Genomic DNA, 23,474 nt, shown 5'->3' with positions numbered 1-23,474 from the left:
TGGGTGTACATGTATTGATTTATCGTTTTTTGTACTTAATTTATTTTCCCCAAGCTGAGAAACACAAGTAGTTTAAATGCAGCAACTGCGGTGACACTGGGAAGTAATTATTTCAGGAAGCTTGCAAATGTGCCCCTTATTAAACAAATGGAGATAGGTTGGGTTGGTTTGTTTGTTTTAAGAAAACCAATGAGAGAAGAATTGGAAAGGTGCTGCTTTCATAGGGTGCAGTACAGGATACAAGTAAAGAAAAAAAATTATGATTATGTCCCCAGTAAGGAGACAGTTATCTCTTGCAGGGAGAGAAGAACTATGCAAAACCTTGGGGTTTTGTGGACCTTTTGGGGAAGGCCCATCAAGTTTTTAATATATATTTCTTTTATAGAAAATATAAAGAAAAGCTCTGTCAGCAAATGGCTTATTGATGCATTAAAAAATAAAGGGTATGATGTATATATTGAACGTTGGGAAAATCTAAGCTGAGATATGTCTGCCAGATGGGTCCTGGTTGAAACTGCAGAAGATGGACTGAGGTGATTGTAAATCAGCCCCTCTTTCAATCCAGATACATCTGTGGAGTATAAAGGATGGAAACAGGACAAACTTCCAGTATATCTTCAGCAACTGGTTAATTTAAAGGCTTCATATTTGAAGTATAGATTTTTTTTTCTCTCTCTTTTTTTAATCTCTTAATAGTAAAAAAAAATAAAAACAAAAAACAACAAGCCCCTGTAAAAGTACCTTTTGAACAGAAACAAATTTTAGGATTGAAAGAGAAGTTGAACCCCTTCCAATAAATGGCTGAGGACAATGTAGGAGCTGAAGAAGTTTGAGTACTCTGAGAGGAGGAAAGTCAATGTGCAATATTTCTGCCTTCTGCTGTAGCAACACTGCACTGACCATGAATTTTGGCTTCGAATCCATTTGCCCCTTCCCTTTCCTTCTCTCAACCTCTTTTAAAGGACTATTTTTCTGAAATTCCTATGGTTGTGTGGATTCTTCTCCATTTGGAAGAATGTTGCTCAGTCAATTACATGAGATACAGTAGAGAAACCAATGTGTTAGCAATGAAATTTGGTTCTAATATTGTACTATAACATTCTATGACTTAAAAACAACTTAAAACTGCTGTGTATGTTTTTCACATATTTAGAACTTCAACCATCACCTTTAAAGCATGTGTATTGCATGTATGTAAATTTTGGATTAAGGAGTGTTGGATTGCTCCTAATAACTATGTATAAAAGATTAGATTGATTTGAGCAACCAGCCTGAAGTGTTTCTCTTGCTGTTTATGAATCAGAACAGCACTTGTTTTTCTGTATTTCTGCAAAGGCATCCCAGATGTTTATGTTGCTTTCAGGGTGCTGTACCGCCAATCCTGGCTGGAGGCAGCTAAAGCGGGGATGTGGATAATGTAGTGAAGATGTTTCCTGTTCCTTTTATCTATTTTGCTTTTCTGCTTTCTGGATTTGCTTCAGTGTTATGCTTGTTGTTAGCCCGAGAGTGGATAGCTTGTGGGCACAACCGAATCCTTACTCACTTATCAGTTCATACATGTCACAGATAAAAATATATTTCTGAGAGAAAGTGTTTATTTTAGTCTTGAGGAAACTGCGTCATGTTCATTTTGATGGATGATGATATGCAAATGATCACAGTACAAGCTGTTAGTTTCAGTCCCTTTTGATTTAAGTTAGGACTTGAAAGTCTAATTCTCCCTGGTTGCAAGCAGTCTGATACTCTGATAGCACGTTTGTGTTGCAATCTGCTCTCTCCTCCAGCTGCTCAGGCATAAAACAATCAAACGTTGGTCTGAGGAGGCAGAGGTACCTGTTACTGGTGATCCAGAGTTTGGGCTGAGGCTGTTAAACAGCAAAGTCACATTTCCTGGGAAATAGGAGCCGCATGGCTGTGATCGCCCAGGTGGCCACGGAGCAGGAGGGACCTGCTGGGAAGGGAGGCACTACTGAGGCAACTCAGCCTAATGTCACACTCTCCCATGTAAGGTTATTTAAAAGATTTAAAGCTCAGTTGCACTGTCACCAGTCCTTTTGACTAATACGAAACTGCTTGCTGCTAACTGGAGTTTGCATTCCGTTAAAATGCCTTTGACACTTCAGGGAGGCTTTGTGAGCTCCTCCTGCGCTGGTCAAACACGGGAGCCTCTTTGGTTTGCCAGCCCAGATAACGCTGGGGGGCTGAAAACTAAACCAGGTGTTTGCAACTTTGTGCACCTTTGGGTGAATCCAGTGCCCTTCCCAGATGACCTTGAGCAGCACTTGTGCCTTCTAACGAGGTAACAAATCACACCTTGTGACCTGTCTCATCCCATCGCCTGCTGAGCAGTGGCACAGGTGTTACAGAATATGGAGCTGGATCCTACATTTTGGGCCATGATTCTTTGTCTTTTTGGGTGCATGCAATGCAAAACTGGGATCTGTCTTGTGGCAGGTTCTGCAGCCAGTAGCTGCTCAGGAAAATGCCTGGGATGGCAGACATACTGCCTATTTAAAGAAAGGGGGGAAAAAAAAAGAATTAGCATATTGACCTTACTGAAACATGCAAATTACTTGCTTGGCCACAATTTCTGAAATGAATTCCCATAAAGTCTGCATTAATTCTTTCAGAAATTATTAAAAGGATTTGTGGGATTATTCTGAGCTCAGATAGCAATAAGTGTCAGGGTTTTAACAGAGGAGGTGTGGAAACCAGCAACAGTTGTGGACTATCTTGAATAGCCACGTCAGTGTTTTGCTCTTGGAAGGCTTTCTCATCCTGGACTGTGTCTTGTCTTTTTTTTTTTTTTTCCCCTCACATAAATGTTAATAGTACTTTTAAAGGGTTCTCTATTTACAAACAAAACAAAAACAAACAAAAAAACACCCCACCATGTTTTTATGTTTTAATAGAGGGAAAAAAAGTTTTTGTATGCTTTTAAGTGATTTTTTTTTTTTACAAGTTAAGTTTCCAGCACTGCTTCAAAAATAAAAAAAGAAATAATAGCTTTTGAGTTTTAGAGGATATTATGAACTCTGGTGTTTGTGTTGTCTGGTTTTGGAGTTTGTCACACTTGGTAACTTAAAATCACTTGTATTTTCAAAATTTTTAAGTTGTCTGACTGCTTGTTGGAAGTTGTGACACATTTTTAAACATTATTTGAAGTGCAAATAAAATTGAAGTAGTCGCAAAGTACTTTAGGGGAGAACAGATGGGAAAACAATGCCATGCCATCATGCGTTCACTATCGTTTCTAGGAGTCGCTGAGAGTATTCTGCTTGAAGCCCATCTGAGCGCTCCGCCGTTTGCTCAGCGAAAGGACAAAGGACCGACAATGCGAGAACATGCCATTGCGCTATCTACACCTGCCCGTCACAGCTGCGCCTTGCGTGTCGCAGGTGCCGCGTTCACGCCATCATCGTCGGGCGGACGAGACGAGCGCCGTCCCGGCCCGGCCTCAGGAGGTGCCCGGCGCGGGCTGGGGGCGGCTGCCATCGCCGCGCTCCCCTGCAGCCGCCGGCGGGCAGGTGCGGGCGCGCTGCGCGGGGCGGGGCGGGGCGCGGGAGCCGCCGGAGCCGCCTCCCGGGGCGGGCGCGGACGCGGGGCGGGACGGGGCCGGCGGCGGTAGCGGCGGCGGCGGCGGGAGGGCGCAGCAGCGGGGGCCGCCGCTACGGCCGCAGCATCGCGGCGCGGTGGCGGGGATGGAGCCCTGGAAGCAGTGCGGGCAGTGGCTGATCAGCTGCAAGGTGCTGCCGCCCAACCACCGGGTGACCTGGGACACGGCCCAGGTCTTCGACCTGGCGCAGACGCTGCGCGACGGCGTCCTGCTCTGCCAGCTGCTCAACAACCTCCGCAGCCACTCCATCAACCTCAAGGAGATCAACCTGCGCCCTCAGATGTCCCAGGTGAGGCCGCTCCCCCGGCCCCCGTCCGCGGTTGCCGCGCGCTTTGCCTGGCGGCGCGGAGCGGGACCCGCGGGATGCGCCCCGAGCCGTCCGTGTGCAGCCCGGAGCCTCCGCGGCGCGCTGGCCGTGAGGCGGGCCGGGCCGGGCACCTTCCCTGCGCCCGCGGCTCCCGAAACCTCGGCGGGGGCTCTCCGCCCGCAGCGGGAGGCGGCTCGGGCGGGAGTCCCCGGGCCGTCACGGGGCGGCCGTGCGAAGGGGAAGTTCCCGCGGTAGTCCCAGGTTCAGCAATTTAACATCTGCGCGCGTTACTGTTTAATGTGAGCGCGTTACAGATAGAACGACCTCTAGTTTTTCTGGCCGTAGCCTGGGGAGCCGGGGCGGCGTGGCCGGGGAGCTGAGCCCGGCGAAGGCAGGGCAGGGGATGTGGGAAGCGCCGGGTGAGGAAGCCCCGGTAGCGCCAGTCAGCTGCTCGTCCCTGCTTTTTGTGACTTACGGAGTTTTGAATGGAGAAGACTGATTAGTAATGAGAAATCGGGATCTTGATGGCTGGTTGCCTGTGTAGTAATTTATTATTATTATTACTTTTTAATTTAGGCCCTTTTATTTTTGGCTTTTTAAGTTGATATTTGGGATCATTATTTAATGCCCAAGTGTAATTCCTAATTCAGCCCTGTTTTGAATACAGTTTTTATTTTGGACTGATATTTTATTACTGTGACTCATAAAGTTGGTTTCAGATATCGAGATAAGATAACATTAATAATTCAAGAAAGACTATATATATTTGACTTCCTGTCGCTGCTTTGTGCACACCTGTGCCTCGGTAGAGATGGTGGCAGCCAAGCAAATGTTTGGAAGGGAACTATCTTCTAAGCCTGTCATGTGTTTTAAAACATTGAGAAGCAGATACACTGTAACATTTCAGCATTACGGTTTTTGATTTGTAGTAATACAAGCTGCCAATCACGTTTAGGATGCTGACAAAAAGCAGTAGAGTGAATTATACTGCTTTGTCCATGTCTCTGTCGATGCTTGCTTACAAACACAGTTATTTCATATCTTGCTAATTGTTTATTTTAGCAGCTATGTCTTACTACCAAGGTGGCGTTTTCTAGAAGTTCAGAGTGCAAAAAGGAAAAACATAGTTCAGCTAGTCAGAGTCAAAGCTCTGAGACTCTTTCACTAGATGTGAATGGTACAATGGCTATCTCTGTGTACTTGAGAGCTGAAGTGCCTGCTTGAATGATGCAGGGCAATACTTCATCTGAGTGATGGAGCACGAAGGATGGGCTTCTCTGAGTGGTAGAAATCCAGTTCAGTTTTTTCTTTGTACCATTTCAGGTTGTGAATTTCAGCACTTGCTAAACCAGAGCCTTGGTTTATATTTGGGCTTTTTTTTTAAAATGAACTAGAAATGTGCCCTCGTGATATGTCACAGTATTTTTGAGATGGCTAACTCATTGCATGAACTTGACTTCTAGATTAATGTTGATTATCTGGACCATCATTACTTAATTTTATTTTCAGTGAATTATAATCATGGTGTTTTCCTTCTGTCTACTAAATCTAAGTTACCAAAATGCTCTGTTGTCTTCTTTGTTAGAGCAGTTTTGGGAATCAAGATTAATATTTATTTCTCTAAGTATGTTTGAACTATAGATTATAATTGTAGATCTTCGATTATTTACAACAGTTGTCTCCTTTGTGTGCTGTATGCCTGAGGTACCTGTGCTCCACAGTGTGCAGACTGCTCTCTCCAGTGTTGCATTTCTCTGCCCTACACTGATTTTACACTTTAAACAAAGGGAACTGTTGGTGGATCAAAATCTATAACGGATAACTCTACATAGCGTTAAATTTACTGAGAATGTTACCTTTGTGTTCTGTGAGTTCAAGATTTGGTGATCTTAGTGAGGTTCTGTGGTGTTTTTGAAAAGCAGACACCCTTTCTGCTGGAAATGATCACTCAAGTGTAAATTTCAAAAATTGTTGAAATTCTGCCAGTCTGGGCTGGGACTGTAAAGAGCTTGTAGTAGTAACTTCTGGAGAAGTCTCAATGGCTTGAAGATTATTCAAGTTGGTGAGAACTGCTTGGAGTTGTGCCCTAAACTGTGAGTTTTTTCCGAATAGTACTTGTCAGTAAAGTAATACTGCATCATAGTACATTTGCATCATGAATTTGCTGTATCATAGGATCTTGGGGTCTTGTAGGAGCATTAGCTAGATCACCTTTTCATATGTATTGAGTTATAGGCACTGGAGGTAGAGCAGGGTTGGCATTAGGATGGAAATTGTCTTGGCCACTGACTGTAGAGTCTGTCTGAAACTGCTACTGTGCCTCTTCTGGCTGAGTTCTGGCTGAGTTCTTCTGGCTGAGTGAGACCATATGAACTTCATATGGTCCTTATCCCTCATCTTCTAGAACTGAGCTGCAGCTCCTGTACTCTCTGATCTGATGTTGTTTTCTTCCACTAAGTCTTAGAATGTGCCAGGGGACTCTTGCTGCACAGTTTTTAGTCAATACAGAGCCTGAGAAGGGTGAATGAAGGTTTCATGAACGGGCCTCATTGAGGGCAGACTGATTTTTGGCCTTGTCTCTTACTGTAGTTGATGTTTGTCAGGCCTCTCTCTATGAACCAAGTGTTCATGTCTTGGAGGCTACTTATAAATGCAGCAGCTCCAAAGAAAGAGCAGGAAGGTGAGAGGTGGTGCCTCAGGCAGGCGTGGGAGTAGGTGTCAGTGGTCTGACATAAGTATCAACTCTTCTTCATTTTGTTACGTATTTATTTTTTCAGAATAAATGCGGCAGATCACCCATCAGCGATGCTCCTCAGCTTTGCCCAGTAACCCTTTATAAGCCACATCAAAAATACAGAGGGATTGTGCCTGAGGCTGCGGTGCCAAATGCTCTTTTTGGTGGAGCCTGATTCAAACAGGAGCACAGTTGCTTTGCTGGGGCAGGAGTAGCAACTGAGACTGATGCTCAGCATTGCAACACAAAGCTTGACCAGAAGGCATGGGGGTGTGTTTTATGGGCTGGCTAGCATGGGGAGCCACATGCCTTTGTCCCGTCACCAGCCATGCGCCTTGTGTCACAGCTCTTCTTCTGGGTGGGCTCTTTATGTGTTTGAGATGTGTGGATTCTGCCCCTTTACCTTTTTGGAGATAAAGCCTGTGCAAGAGAAATGTCTCAGTGGCTTTAGGCTGTAAAACATTGGGGTTTGAACCTTTTGAATTCTGGCTGTTTTCATCTGCATTACTGTATGCTTATGAAAATATGTATATTTGGTTAGTGGAAGTTGTCCTTTGAAGAACAGAAGCTGATTCAGTCAGTTACACTTTGCAGAAAGTGAGCCTCAGATGTTAAAAGTATAAACCTTGCATATATAAAAGCTAAGCAGCATTGAGCCTTTCTCTTCTGAATTGCCAGCTCAGTGCTGCCAGGCTCCTGTCTGAGGAGCTGGTGTGTCTTGGTGTGAGGTCCCCTGTGAAAAATTACACATGGGCTTTGTATGAGGTTGGAAATTCAGGTTCAGGGACATGCATGTCCAGGGTTTTTTTTTCACTTTGAACAGAACAGGAAAATGTTGGCTCTATTAAGAACTCTTGTGTCAAGGCTCACTTTGCTGTTTGAACTCCCGTGAGCTAACAACTTGAGTTACTTCAACCTCTGTGTGTGCCATTAGAAAAGGAAATATAAGAGATGGATCAAGTAATACCTTTTGGCCTCTAAGTGTAGGGGAGCCTGCTGATTCAGTTAGTGTTGTGAAAGTGTACTGCAGGCACCAAGCACACAAACACTGTAGCTGCTGGAATGGAGCTAGAAGAGGGAATGTGCTAAATGAATAAGGGAGGTGTGACTGGTGTGTTGCCGGGCTCCCCTGAAATGGAGCATCAGTCCCTGGTGGCGATGAGACAGAGGATGGAGCACTGAAGCTTGGCATCTCTGTCTTCAGAGCTGTTCACTGTAGTCGTTCACTTGCCTCAGATGCTGCCTCTTGGCTAATGTTGGCTGGTGAAAGTAATAAAAATAGAAACCACCCATAACAGAAAGTACTAATCCTAATGTTTAATCATCATCAGACAAGACCTTAAGTAAATTATCACCAGAAATGTAAAACCCAAACCAGTGGATTATGATGGATTTGCAGAAGATGTCATCTGTTTAATGCTTATCTTTTATCTTTAATACTTTGCAAGCTAGTTTTGAAATGGTTTTTGCAAGGCATTTAGTTAACTTGTGAGAGATTGCTAAACAGGAAAACAGCACTTAATGCAATACTGGCATGGGAGTTTACCTAAAGGGGATGTTGACATAGATTAAATATTAAAAATAACTATTTCCTATTATTCTAATAAAAATAAACAAAATATCCTTCACTTAGTGTTAGAAGTTCAAATACTGTCTAATTTTAGGAGTTACTTTTTTTGGTGTGACCATATTGTCCAAAGGAAGTTGGTTATCTCTGTCATCCCTGTCAAATTTTGGTGTGGTGACAGAGCTTTTGTGCAGGAGTTTATTTTTCTTGGTTCCAGGGGTATCAGATAGTCTCAGGATGTGGGTGTGCTGAGTGAGACAAACCTCCTTGCTTCCTCCGATCCTGCCTTTGGCTTGGGGCTTCCCCATTCCCCCAGCTGACAACCCTGATCTCCTGCCCCGAGTGTGGTGTGTTTTCTTGTTATGTTGGGTGCTAGGAAGTACCACAAAGATGCATTTAGATTAATACAGTTTTTCTGAAACTGTAAAACTTCTTGGGCTTGAACATAAGTTTAGAAATTAGTTCAGTTTTTTTCAGTGTAGAAACAAGAGATGTATTTATTTAACTACCCCTTATTCTTGAAGTCTTCAAATCTTACTGTATATTCACATACATTTGAAAGAATTCAGTTATTTTAATTTTTTTTTACTTTTCAAATGTTTTCAATCTCTTTGCTTACTTGCTGATATTTTGATCCACTTAACATTTTCACCACATTTAACTTTATTTCCATGATTCATTTAAATGAAAACTATATTGGCTGTAAGATATATTGTCTAGAAAAGATGTATTTATCCATGTGAGTGTTATGTGTACATATGCATATCTTTTACGTGTTTGACTTGATAAAATATTTTGAACAGATATTTGTTCAAAGCAAAACCTTAATGTGACCTCTGTTTTGTTCTAAGAAAAGACTGGTGAAAAAGTAGTGACCTGGTTTTTCTAGGTAATTCTTCCTGCCTTAAGAAGGTGAAGAAAATAGCTCTTGAAAATTGATGTAACAATTTTAATTGATTCACATTGATTCTTTTTTGTCAAGGGGAAGGGAAAATTGTAGTTGCACTCTATGGTGAAGCTTATTTTATGTGGTACGTTTATTGTACAGTTATTAAATGCAGCATATGCATCTTGCCAAGCGGTGTCTCAAATGTCCCCTTCCGCACAAAATTTTGGTGTGCTGGCAGCTATGTAATGCATTAATAGAAAAAATATTTGTGCTGGTTTCTCATAGAGGTTGTAGCATCTGCCAGCAGTGGATGATATAAATTAATGTCTGTGTATGGCATGTTGCTGTGTCATGTGGGAAAAGCCCAGTTTTTTTCTGAGCCTTGTCTGCCAAAGGTGAGAGACCTGTGATAGTGGCAAGTTGAGGGACTGCTTATGAAAAGAAACAAATCAAAAGAGAGAGATGTGTATATAAAAGGCAGGAGGGTATAATCAAGGGAAACAATATTAACGAGAGAGAATGGTCCTAAGAAGTTAGGAAGCTGGTTTGAAAAGGATATCAGCAAGCAAGACACTTCATAATTTTGATATTTATTGCAAGTTAAGTACAGAAAATCAATCTTAGATATGCTGGGTTATTCTTTAATGATAATGTATCATTGCTGGTGTGCCAGTCTCTGTTGTAATGTGCCGCCTTAGGTGTGTGAGGTGCAGGAGGTTATTTGCTAGGCTGCAGCACTGCACATCGGGCTGGGCTAGCAAAAACCAGCAGTATGGTTCGTGCGCTGGGGAGACAGAGGGTCTTGGGTTTCTCACATGCATCTCCTTCCGCTCGCCTTTGAAGGTCAAAAGAGCTGATGAAGTCATAGTTGTAAAGAAGGAAATACAGAGGGTAAGGAGAGAAAGGACCAAGAGAGAGGCAAGGCAGCTGCCAGAGATGAGGGGCAGACCCTGCAGGGAGTGTGGTGTGCACCCATCGTGGCCGTGCCAGCAGGGACCTGGCGGAGCTGAGCCTGGCTGTCACTGCTGCGGGTGTCGGGGAGCGGGGTTAATGGGGAGCAGCGGCTGGCAGGCTGGCGAGAGGCACGGGCACAAAAGGGGCTTCCAAGAGCACGGTTTGGTATTGGTGAAATAGAGGAGACCCTTCTGCTGAGGTAGTGTTGGCTCCCTGACTGGCACCGGACCCAGAGAGGAACAGCACAAGTGCTCGTGGCTGCCAAGGAAAGCTGCTGGGATGTGCTCCCCTCTGTGCGCTGCCACATGCCGGGGAGAGGGCAGCAACTGTCCAGAGCTGAGCGTGTCACTGCCTGGAGCAGGCAGGGAACTCCTGCCTCATGCCAGCTTGTTTAGGTATCTGAGTACAGAGGAATAGATGTCTTACTTTATTAGATCACTGACAGCTTTTTCTTCTTTAAGTTTTGCTTTATATAGAGGTGTCAGTTTTTGAACTTGTTCCCCCAATACTAAAATTGTACCTTTAGTACTTTAAAGAACAAACTGAGAAAATCCCCTCTCAAAAACCTTTTTTTTTTTTTTTTTTTTTCCTTCTCCTCCTTTTGGTTGCTGTGAAACAACATTGCAGTACTTCCATCTCACTCCGTAATACTTCATGGCAATGTTTAGTACCACCTTACATGGTATTTCAGTATTTCAAAAATTCAGTTTCACAGAGAAGTATGAATTGATGTGCAGTTTATCAAATGGCTATTGATTTCTCCCCCTGCACTTTTCAGTGTACTTGGTAACATCTGGAGCTACCTTTTCTTTCCTCTCATTTTGCTTTGACAAGTCATGTTGAAGACTTGAGGCATTGTGAAATACCAGCTGTTTGATAAGGCTTATGATGTGTAAAATGCAATCTGAACTGACATCTGTATAGTAAGGCTTTGAATTTTTATATTTAAGAGAAAAATATTCTCTCAAAGCTCAGTGGATGCTATTGGCTTCAGTTCACCACATTGTCAAATGAGAATATATCTTTGGGGAGAATATGGGTCAATAACCATTTCTGTCATCCTACACCAAATGTCAGTAGTGAATGTCTTGGTAACATGAAACACTGAAGGACAATTAGTAGGATATTTGTTTCTTTGTATATTCATAACATGAAACATTAGACACAAATTGCATACTGTAGAGGTATTGTAGCAATTAGTATAAAAGCCACCCGTGTACTGTTTAAAATGCTCGTGCAGACCTGATACCTGCAGGTATATGATTCGGCTGTCCTATATTACAATCCAAAATAGTTTTGGGCTTTGCTTTCATTCAGAATTTTATTTTCTAATGGGTTGATAGGTTTTCAGTTAATCTGTCAGTACTGATTTTTTTCCCCTCAAGCTATCCCTGAAACTTATTTTAAATCATATAGAGATTATAGTATCACCTTGCAGGAACAAATAAAACAAACAAAAGACATTGATATAATCAAATATTTTCTGAAAAAGCCTCCAACCAACCCAAACAAAAAGCACCCAACAAAGCAAGGCATTTTAAAAGCATGTTTTTAACTGGTAAAGCTTATCAGAACAAGGTGATTTGTATTTCCAAAATCCTTAGATATACCCTCTAATCCTTAGTACCATCAAATTAACCTGTTTGTTTCTGAGTTGTAAAATGGTATGTCCTGTATAATCTATACTTAGGGTATTTTGTACCATTGCTTGTTCCTTCATTCACCCTGTTTCTACATGGAAAGAAGGCTGAGAGTCAACTGAAATAAATGATTAAAACATGGCCCTTAAAAATGTTAATTGTCAAAGCAGTCTGACTTCACTGTTATGAGTGAAATGTAATGCATTAAGAAATGAACATGTTATTTTGCTTGCACACACTCAAAACTTAGATGCTGTAATAATTACAGCATCATCATAGCTTGTATAATTCCTCGTGCTCTGCTTGCCTGTTAGCAGCCAAGATTTAAAATGTGCTTGTGTGTTCCAGTGACTGACTTCAAATTCCCATCATCATGTAGCAGTAATGCTTTTTATCAGCTGATAAAAGGCCATGAGGGCCATGGTATTTTTCCCTCTGCATTGCTCAGGTTCTGTGAGTAAGGATGTCTGATCCCAGCACAGAGAAGGTTAAAGGCAGATGGAGGACCACGCTTCTCTGCACTAATGTCTCCTCAGATTTTAGGTGTCTCTTGATGGTGGTATGGTGATGACATAGTGCTACCTTGTGAATTGTAACTTGAAGTGAAGACTCATTAATCTCACTTATCTCTGTAGGATTTAGATCAAGATTTGAACTTCTTTTTCCTGGAGAAAAAAGTAGACTGTAGGAAACACTAGAGAGAATGTTCAAACTTTTGCTATTGCCTGCAGCATCTTTCACTCTCAAAATAGAAAGAGTGAGACTCCCTGAAGTGCCCTTGCAGGCTGCTGCCTTTGGGCTTATGGTCAGTTGATGTGTGGTTGGTTGAAAAGGGATTTCTGCCAAGCTTTTAAAACCTCACTTATATCGAGGCAGCTATTTTGAAAACCTCTTCGTGCTACTTTGTGGCTCAAGTTTTTCATTTCGCAGTAGTACCAGTTTTGCTAAATTGTGTGAAGTTGTGTGCGGAAATGTTTAGGTTTCGCTTTGTCTTAATGGTTTACCCTCCACATATGCGCACAAAGCGATGCAGGGCATCAGGTCGGATCACATTCTCTTCTTAATTGGGAAGTTCTTCTTTTTAAACATTGTTGAAAATTCCTGCTGAGCTTTGATTTCCCACTTTTTTTTTTTTTTTTTTTTTTTTTTTTTTTTTTTTTTTTTTTTTTTTTTTTTTTTGTGCATGGATCTCTTTTAGCTTTTTGGATGCCTGATACGAAGTAACAATTTTTGGGCCATACCCAAGAGGGCTTGTATGGGATATGTGTGTGTCCTCTTAGCTGTGTTTGGTTTGACTGCGTTCTTAGAGCATTTTTAAAAGTGCAGGACACCTTAAAATATTAAGTAGTCTTTAATAGTTGTCTAATGTCCGGAGGTTTTATGGGAGTCCTAAGTAGGACTTGAGCTATTTTGTTTTGAGCTCTGCCTGTCCTAATCTTCTTTACCTCCAGCACAGAAGGGCAGTGCACATTTACCCACCACCGTGCCTTGGTGTTAATCACTACCAGTAGTCATGAGAAAGTTATTCAGGGTCTGTGTTCATTCAGTTTGCATTTGTGGTTGGCAGCACTGAATGTGGTGATGCATCTTCTCTGTGGATTGTGCTGAGGCCCCTGGTTTCACTGCAAGTATGCTGAACAGATGGCACTCTTTGTAAAGCTGAGGTTTAACTCCCCAATTGTTCTCAGTGATGCCTTCAGGCATTATTGTTGGTTAGAAGGACTGTGCCACAGAAAGTGCTGGTACCTACTGGTATTGTGCTGGTGCAGGTTTTATGAAGCTCTATGGAAGTGACTCCTGTAATCCTATTGGAATGCCTCTATAGTTGTGTCATAGCCCTGTAGTCTCCCTTTCTGCTGAAGACCCTGGTAGAATGATTAGCTGAGATGAAAGGCTTTGCTGTCTGGGACAGGTATCTGTTAATGCAGAGGGTGGTGCGAGAGTGTGGATGTAGGGATAGCTGAGCCGTGCTGGTACAGGGTGGGCTGCACTTCATGAGAAGCTCCTGAGGAGCACATGGAGCATATTTCAAATTTGTGTGTCTTCCCAGCTATAATTGCTCAGATTCATAGACCCCTGGGGAATCTGCTTAATTTAAACTATCTGCTTTCTCTTTTCTGAGAATGTAGGTTTTTGTAGCTTGGAAGCCCCGTAGCGGATCATGTTATTTCAAGAGCACAAGCTCTAGCAATATTAATGTGATGTGAATTATTCTCTAGTGTTAAAAACACCTGCTATGACGTTAAAAAAAAACAAAACAAAAAACCCAACAAAACAAACCCGTAATTTTTGAAAAAGAAATTATAAATAATTTGCCATGACCCCTGGGAGAAACATTGGAAAACAGCAACTAATTTAAAAAGTCCTGAAAGAAGAGGGGGATTGTATTATGTAACAGCCTTTTAGCACACCTCACTAGAAATAGGCCTGAGGAGTGGATCCTTCTATCAGTAATATTGCAGCAATTGTGAGTGCATGTGGCCTCTGCTGAGCAGGGAAACAAGGCTCAGTTGTCTTTTTGGTGCAAAATTGCTGTCTTGGTGGGGTTTGTCTGTATAGGTCTTCTAAAGGTAGTTCTTACATTAATTGTGTTCTTTCTGGTGTAGAACATGTGTTCCTTTCCATGCAATGGAATGGCTTTTTAAAAAAATGTTTGTCCAAATTTGTGGCCCAAAATGCAGGACTACAAATATATATTTTGCTCAATGCTTAGGTTTGGAAATAACTCCTAAGTGATGTATCTTTTAATTCCAATGAGAAACAAGTGATTTTATCTAATGTTGTATCTAATCTAAAATTTGTGGTGAAGCAGTTCTGCAGGACAATTAGCCCTGAAAATGCCATTCTTGGGAGGTGTTCTTAAAACTATTTGGAAGATAAATGTGGTAGTACTCAGCTTTTCCTGTTTTGTGCTGAAGAGTAATAGTTTGACCTCAAAATCCAGCATTTCAATAAAGTCATGTTAAAGTTTAATGAATTTAAAATGCCTTTCATCTTGATTTGAAAGAACAGCAGAATTTGAAATGTTAGGCTTTCAGTAGAATATTTCATTTTCCTGACAGATCTGCTAGTGACAACCTTTTTCGAATCTTCCCTGTTTCTCATATTTTTCTACTTTGACTCAGGTGACTTGATCTCACCTGTCAGAAACCCAGACTGCTCTGTGATTAATAAGAAGTACTGCTGTGATGGGTCTGGAGTTTTAAAAATTATTATTATTTTTCCCACTTTTCCTTCTTATCTGTAATTCTCATTTGCTTTGACTCATCTGTTCTGCAGCTTGTTTGTGCCTGTGCTCTGTCCTCTCAAACTGGTCTGTACTACTTTCACCTTCTACATTTGTCTTCCCCTCCCACTTATATTTTCTTTTCCTGCCAGTGCATCTGTTTCCTCTTTCACTTCTTTCCTGATGCTCTTTCTTCCATTTAAGTGTTTCCCCTGCCCTGTTGTCTTCACTGTTCCTGTTGGCTTCATCCCTCTGCAGATTGTCTGAAATGTGTTTCCTACATGGATGAGAGTGCATCTGCTCCGGAAGCTGCATGGATGAGCGTGTTGGGCATGAAGGCTCTGGTGGAAGTTAGGCTTTTAGGACCAGTGAAAATGGCATTCAAGGGACCAGACAGTGCTTGAGCAGCAATCTCGTGTTGGGCTGTTTTAAACTGCTTTTCCCTGCTGCAGTCAGAGCTTTGCAACTTATACAAGGGTATCCCCAAAATATTTTTGCTGCTTTGCTCCAGGTGACTGGGCAGATGGCTCTGGTGGAGTGGTGTGGATGAAAGCTAGTGGCGGCAGCCTGCAGGGTGAATCCAACTGAACCTTTCCAAGGCAGCAGCGCTTGTTTCCTGCCCTTGCCACCAACCTCTGGAGGTTTGTGCCGCCGTGCCAGTGCTGAAGCAATATTGTTCTGTGGTTGTGTCCTGAGGCAGCAGGTGGGGATGGGAGTGGTAATTATTTTTAACCACTTCTCAGATTGATTTTCAAGGTTGCTTGCAAGGCAGAAATTGCCAGTCCTGCTGGCCAGCATGTTCATCCTGCATCTCCTTTGTGCTGGACATCAGTCTTAGTGGTTTCTATATCTTTCCAGTGAGTTCCACTCACTCTGCAGAGGCTGATAGACATGATAATTGTATTTTTCCTTCCCAGACTCACTATTTACAGTCAAAGTGAAACAATCACTACACTGAGTATCTATATTGTGAGATACCAGCTGCTACACAATGATGTCCTTGAGGGCTTAGCTGAACAGCAAATCGTTTGTTTCTTCAGGTGTCTGCAGTTTTGCTTGTTTGCTCTCTGTGGATGGACAGTCTTCACAGGCCTGGTATAATTCAAGGAGGTTGCAGGCAGAGAAGTGGGTGATGCCCAGCTGGTTATTCCATGGAAGTGGATGTGCTGTCAATGAAAGCTCAGGGAAGGTCAAGGCAGTAACTCTTCTGTAAATGTTCACCTTTTGTCTTGGTTTGTTCACACTGCTTCTCTGCTTGAGGCTGAAGCAGTTCAGTGTTACCATTTGTGAGTTATTTTTTTAAAAGGTTCTCATGGAACTAAATGAAATTTTTTTTCATGCAGTTTCTCGTTTTAATGGAGAATGTACATTTGAAGAGTAATTTTTGTCATACTCATCCCTTTATGCTGGCTGATGTTATGGTTTTGTATAATTTGAAGTACTAGAGCGGCTTTAAACTATTTGTTTCACAATGAGATACTGATGAGAACTTAATCCAGGTCAATGATTTTTGTACTTTAGTATTGGCTCTTAATCCAGGTCAGTGATTTTTTACTTTGATAACTTGTGAATAATTTGCCTCAGATACCCTTTCAGAACTGAAGTATGCTGCTGTGAGGAAGTGGCTTTTGCTTAGTTTTCTATCATGCTTTCCTCAGTCAAAGTTCTCATTGTAAAGTCTAGCCTGCTCTTTTATACTTCCTTTAACTTTCTTTACCGTATATGATTGTGAGAATGACTTCAACTAGGGAAATTCCTTTTAAAATTTGTCCTACTCTAATTTAGTAATTATTTTCCAACCATTATTGTTTCTTTGTATTTTCTTACTAATTATTAGTGTCCCAAGTGGAAAATAAACTAGGGATCTTGAGTGGCTATAGGTTTCACTGGGAGGACACATGTTGAGCAAATAATTTGTGTGGTGTTTAATTTCTCTCCTTCAACTGGCTTTGAAATGGGTGTGATTTTTTTTATTTTTTTTTTAATAAAAACTTGAAAGTTTTCATAACAGTAGTCACTGATGAAGTGATTTCTATATTGTTGTGTTAGGAGGTCCTTGGATTTCCTATGTGTGTTCTTCAGTGTCCTGTGTTGCATACAAGAAATTACCACACTTAGCAGACAGTAACTTGACTCGTTTTGACAGATAAGGAAATGGGACAATTTACTTTTTGCTAGTTCTCTGCAGCTGTCAAAAAAAAAAATCAGAAATACCCTTGAGTGGCAAGGCATACTGGAAGGTATTGAAAGGGGAATGTCATTTGAACCGGTTTAAGGATGGCAGGGAGACCAATAAAGAGTAACTTTTCCTGTGAATTACAGGGAGCAGACTTGTACGAACCTCAGGTTGTGTTTACTGATGGCAGGGTGCACACCTGACGGGCTCTAGCAGATGTGTGGGTACCTTGTGTCTCCTCCAGGGACGGCTCCTTTCTGCCCTGAGGAGACTCTTGGAGCGGGTGGGAAGACTTGAGCACAGAGGCCGTGGGAGAGTTTGTCAAGAGCTTGTGGAGGTGTTGGTGTCCTGATGGGGTGGCGGCCTCGTGCTGGTAGCGGCTCTGGGCAGATTTTGGTGGAGCTGTGAGTCACGTTCAGAGGATCAGTCCGGTCACTTGTGTGTGGCACAGCTGTTCTCAGCTGTGGAACAATGAGTCACAAACTTGTGACTTTCCAGTCCTTGCTAAAGAAAATACCCACATAGCTGCTCTGGTGGTTTCATTTAGAAATAAGTGAGCAGGGTGAGAATTAAATAATTAGACTGACTAGGTCAAGTACTTACTGTATACTGATTTCTGCTTTTTTAAGAACACATATTGAGAAGTGGCATGTTATTGTCACAAATTGAAAAACGCTTGTTTCTGAAAAAGGTGAACAGGATCTGAATACAAATATTTCCTGAAATATATAGCCAGAAAATTTGTTGCAGTGGTCTGTTCTAATTGTTTTAGCTAATTATTCTCCTGTCCTTATTTCACATCACCTCACTTATTCTGATCTGTTAAAAGGCCGTTGCTCAATAATTTTTCTAGTTGTTCGCACTAAATTATCATCTTGCAACACATCAAACAAGTTTGTCTTCTGTTACATGGACTCCCTACTGCTATTCTGCTTTTTTGACTTAAAGGCAAGAATCAGCCTTGCAGTTATTGTCATGTCCATTTTTGTGAAAATCACTGTTGTTGCTTCTCTGGTGCTGAGAACCATCTCCACAGAGAGGCAGAGGAAGAGCTGTCATTGTTATAAATTCCCAGTTACAAATTGCATATATATTGATTTTGTTGTTATTTCTAATCTTGTCTCAATAAGCTATTAAGCCTTTTAGAAGGTAGTCACTAATCCAGGGTCATACTGTGTTTTATTTAGATTTCATGTTATTTAGCTAATTAGTCTGTAGAACAACACACTACTAAACAAAACCGGACATAAAACTAGGTTTTCTAGACAAAATTTAGGTTTCCTAGACATTTTTACAGCTTAGCTCCAATGTTTGCATTCAATATGTTATTTAGAAAAACCATCTAAGGAACCATTTGTGTTGAAGTGATGTTCTGTTAGGCAATTAGTAAGCTGATGCTTGTTCAGAGGCCTGGAAGTATGTTACAGCAGATGCTTGTACTGCTTCTGTATGTGTTCTTTTGTATAGTAGGTTAAAAAAAAATACTTGCCTACAGCTTGCAGGCAGATGCTTTCACTGTCCCTGTGTTAGGTTGTATGTTTGCCTTTATATTAGTGCCAAAACTAGTTATGGGTTACTGATCATGCAGAAATTTTTAGCCATGACCAGAGTGACTGTTGATGTTTATGTAGATTTGTGTAAATAGCCAGTACCTTGCTGTGATTTTGGTACGCCTTTTTAAACCTAATGTTGTTGGTGATACTCCATTTGAGATGACAGGGATGTATTTGATTTTCATGACGTCACCAATATGTGTTGGGGTGTTCTCAAGTCATTCAGCTGTGAGTCAGTAGTATAAAGACTGGGAGAAGTTCTTCACTTTAAAAAGATCCTTAACACAGTTCATCTACAGACACTGGGAATAACATGCCAAAACTCAAAGCACGCTGTACTTTAATAATTAAAAGGATTATTTTTTGTGTAGTATTCTGTAGTTCTCTTCCCAAGGCGATTGCGTACCAAAAGAGTAGAAACATCTGGTGGCAAGATACTTGTGCTTGACAAGGTGTTGGTGGCAGAGTGCCCCGGGTGCTTATTGAAGTGGGGCTTTCACGTGGGACACGTTCTGCCTCGTGCTCTGAGCTGCTGCTCCTGGGCTCCATCAGCACCCCGAGAGTTCTGCGGTCTATATTGCAGGAAGTGCAGGATACAGTGACAGTGAAGCTTCTGCTGCTATGGCTGGGGGCTTTTGCACTGCTGAAGGGTTTAGTCATCGTGGCATCCGAGGCTTGGGGCTCAGTGGAGACACTAAACTTGCTCTGCATCTTGGGCTTCATGCTGCTCTCTTGTTGAAAAGGCAGCTGTCCTGTGTTGTCTTTTATGGTTTGCCATGGACTTTACCTGCTGGAGACTGCAACAGATCTTTTCACAATTATGTTGGGTTCTTTACTGAACCTGCCTTCATGTTGATTATAATGAGCTGTTCAAAACAACTATCTGTTATTTAAGAACAGTTTTCTTAATTGGATTGTAGAAAAATATGATATTAGTATCTTAAGACTCAGCACATAGTTCAGTAATGCCAACTTCTCACTGGTGCTCACATAGTCCATTTAAAACCCCAATTGTACTGCATCAAATTGCTCAGCAGACTAAGAGTCCAGATGATGCTAAATTATACTGTGCTGCTCAGGCTTCAAAGTATTTGGTTTATTCACAATTTGATTATTTTAGGCTACTTAACAAATACTCACTTGTGCTCTAAGATTTTAATTTTTTTTTCTTTTCATATTTTCATAAATCTTCATTCTCATGAGACCATGCTTGTGATTGTTTTACTCACTGAGATGCCAAATTGGCATCCTTTGAAATGAAGTTTTGGACCATTTCTTGGTGTACGTCCACTGTTATTGTAAAACAAGGCATCAGTATGATTTAGCCGTCATGTGAAGTGGGACACATGTAGAGGTGGCAGATGAATTTCTATGAGCATCCACTTACTGCCTCTGCTGAGACGATCACAGCTGTTAATTCATACTAGTGGAAGTAGGTATTTATGCAATTTTGACACATCTCCCACACAAATTTGGGTTGCCTTCAGTGGTGTGTTTCATTTTGGCAGACAGCTTGGAGTGAGTGAATGCAGCCTTTTAGACAGCAAGTGCCTATGATGGTATACAACTGGAATGCTTTATGTCAGCTTAACCTTTCACTGTTTGTCAGCCTACTTAAGGAAGGAAGCCTACTGCAGCTTCGCAGAGATGCATCTGATTTTAAGTTGGTGGTGTAAATTAAGGTTCTAAAACTTTCCAATTCTCGTGTTATACAGATACTTCACTTGAATCCCTTTATTAGGAGGGTTACATGTCACTGAGAAAATAAAGTGCAGTTTGCCTAACACTGGCTGGATTTCAGAGCGACATGATGGAAAACAGTAGTGGTAAAAATATGTTAGTTTCTACGTTTTTAGATTTGTATTTTTACTGCCTTTTCCCTCAGAATTTTTGGAACTCCCAATGTTTTTGTGTCCTATTTACTGCAGGAATTGAAGCTGTGGATCAAACCACGGTTTCATCTTCAGTATCTCATCATCGACATCCGCCCTGGATTCTTCAGAACAGTAGTGTGTTCACATAGGTAGCAGTGGAGGATGTATGTGGTACACAGGGAATCTTGCAAAATGTATGTGCTGAGCTTGTTTTGTGCCCCAGACATTCATTATGCCATTGCAGTCTGCTGCATAAGCCAAAGTATTCCAGTAATCTGTAGTTGTGGTCTTCTGTTTTAAAAAGGGTGCAATAAAATGAGAAGTTCAGACAAGGGTGGTAGAGGTTTTTGATTGTAGTAAACAAGCAATAGAAAATGAAGAATTTGTCAGCTTTTGGTGAGAGCCAATGTGGGAGGGACTAAGAGATGCCTGAAAAAATAGAAAACTATTTGTTATCCTTTCCAGTGTGGAAACAGAGGAAAACGTAGGAAGGGTGGCGTTTAGTGGCAGGTCAGTGTGTTGGAGCTCCAAAGAACATCACTAAGTGTAAAAATGCAGTCAGTACTTTATACAACCACTGAGGTTTTTTCCTCCAATCCTGCAAATTTACTTTTGGAGTTTGTTTTCCATTCATGGCTATTCCCACTGGTGTCTGGTTTGGACTTCTGGACTTATCTGTTCTACTTACTTGACTTCCAGTCCTTGAGAATTATTCTCTGAATATATTGGAATCCCCTGTCCTTGCCATGGAGAGCATGGTCTAATAAACTGCAAACCTGAAGTGACACACCAGCAAAAATAGAACAATGGATTTTTTAAATAGGTAACTAGAGGACAATCAGATTCATAGTGGGCAATTTATAGAGAGCTGTACTTGCCTCCTTAAGGTCTTGCTAGGAATTTATTCCATGACCTTAAGAGTTTGGAAAAGAATACACATATGCAGTTCAAGAAAACATTTAAAGTATGTAATGAACCACGCATGTTAACACTGTTAATGAGAATACTGTTCCTTCCTCGTGGAAATCAAAGGCCTAGTGCATGATCTGTATCTGCTGGTAAGAAATGGAAAAGCTATGGAGTTACTTGGGCTCACCTTTAATAGGAACTGACAACCCTGTGTAGGTCATCAGCACCCCCCTCCCCTCCCTAGTGTGTTGAATTTCTATGCAGGATTCAGTGCTGACAGCTTTTGAGAATTTTTTAAGTGCTTAGAAAAGAATAAGTCAGTACTTGCTAACTTAAAAATGCTCTTGAACCCAGGCTGTCGGTGTTAGTAAAGGGATTACACGGTTGGGGTCCGGGTGTGGCTCGCAGGGCCTGTGTTCAGGGCACGACAGCCGCAAAGGAGCTCCAGTTCAGCGGGTGAGTTCAGTGGTGCTCGCTTTGAGGCGTCAGGTAGATGTAAGTGAAAGCGATTGTGTTTCTGTAATGGAGCTGGAGTCAGGCATGGATCCCCCAGTGAATTCTCTGCCTTTAGCCCATGCGTTTTGTCACACCTTCATAGGGCTCACCCCAAAATTAATTTGCCTTGTGCAGGTACAGGGAAAGTAAGAGGTGTCTCATGTTATTGCGCTAACATTAGAGACTTGGTAAAAAACCAGCACAGTCGTGAATAAAATATACCAAGATACAATGGAAGCAGCCTTTTAGTGTACAAAGCTAGCTATAAGTTGGGTGTTCTCTTTTGCACAGATGTGAAGATCTATGTTTCATACCATTGCTGTAAGGTTTTTCATGGTTTCAGTGTGAATATAATTTTTGCTTTTGACTGTAAAAGTGTTGAGACCTAATTAGTTTGAGGCTTTCCATTCCTTTTGCTGTTTAAATGTTTCAGTTAAGCTGAAGGCTTTGGGGTTCTCCCCTGCCCTACAATAAGTTTAAATCCTTTAGGCAGGCGTAGGTTTTGAGGTTTCTGACAACTGCTAATATTTCATCAATTCAGTTGAAATGTGAGTGATTACAAAGCCTGTGGTGGAACCAATAACAATACATCCAAGTAGGAAATCACTATCCTTAGCAGTTTTGCCATTTACAGAAGCAGTTTTCCATGTCACAATCGTAATTACACCTTATGGCACAGTGACTACTGTCTGTAAATGGCAATTTCATAAACAGTTTTGCCTGAAGCATTTTGACACCAAAATTTTAATGCATTATTTTCTTGTGTCTGGCTTTTATTTCATGTCTCACAATGTAATCATTAATGAGTCAAGTATTTTATTATTTCTGTGCTCTTTGCTCTTGGATCTCTCTTTTAGTCTATTTTAATGTTCTTTTTTAAACTTATGTTTTCGTGTGTGTCTGTCCCTTTCCTGTTCCTTTTCCTGGGGTCCTCTTTTCATTTCCTTCTTGGCATCTTCCTCCTATTCATGTTCTCCTTAGGACTATTTTCCATGTTTCCTTTGCCTTCCTTCTTTTTACATTTGCTTGTAAAACACTCAGATTTTTCTCGAAACATATTTTAGAGGTCCAGCTTTGGAATATAAGACAGATAGGGCTACTTATTTGGAAAGGTAACTAAGCACAGGAACTCCTTAGCTAATTCTTTGTGCTTTACATGCTTAATACAGTGTTCCAGTTGCTGTTTTATTGGCAAAATAGTGCAAAATAGATTTATTTAAGTCTTGCTAGTGGGGAACAAAGGGCTCGTCTAAAAATTGCACTTTGCAACAGGGTGCTGTCCTGAGTTCTCCCCTGCCATGTCTCTTGCCAATTCCACTTAAGGAATTCCTGTAGTTGGGGCTTAATGGTCTAAATATTCCCATGTATTGGCAGTTTCATGGCTTGTGGGAGCACTTGACTTCAGGGACAGAGAATTTCAATGTTCCTTTGCCCTCACTTGCTCAACCAGTGCTGTAATGCCAAGGAGAGAATCAGCAATGCATAACAAATCCTGGACTCCTTTCCCTGCCCTCTATTCACTCTGTATCAGTAT

At 41.5% G+C, this 23,474-nt stretch overlaps 1 protein-coding gene across 3 annotated transcripts in view; it reads left to right on the top strand.

The window, feature by feature from the left end:
* Positions 1–23,474, top strand: part of VAV3 (vav guanine nucleotide exchange factor 3) — a 166,209-nt gene that overhangs the window by 14,121 nt on the left and 128,614 nt on the right. For 2 of the 3 annotated variants that reach the window (XM_040073086.2, XM_040073084.2), the window contains exon 1: positions 3,671–3,905. In XM_040073086.2, coding sequence (XP_039929020.1) covers positions 3,702–3,905 — 204 coding nt within the window. In that variant the 5' untranslated portion in view covers positions 3,671–3,701. Of the gene's footprint in view, positions 1–3,257; positions 3,528–3,670; positions 3,906–23,474 lie in introns of those variants that run through there. The other variant, XM_040073085.1, reaches the window with a different exon arrangement.

Source organism: Hirundo rustica, chromosome 9, assembly GCF_015227805.2.
Source record: "Hirundo rustica isolate bHirRus1 chromosome 9, bHirRus1.pri.v3, whole genome shotgun sequence".
In the NCBI taxonomy this organism is placed as follows: domain Eukaryota; kingdom Metazoa; phylum Chordata; class Aves; order Passeriformes; family Hirundinidae; genus Hirundo; species Hirundo rustica.
Note: the sequence above shows the minus strand (reverse complement) of the source record. Positions and strands in the feature narration are given on the sequence as shown.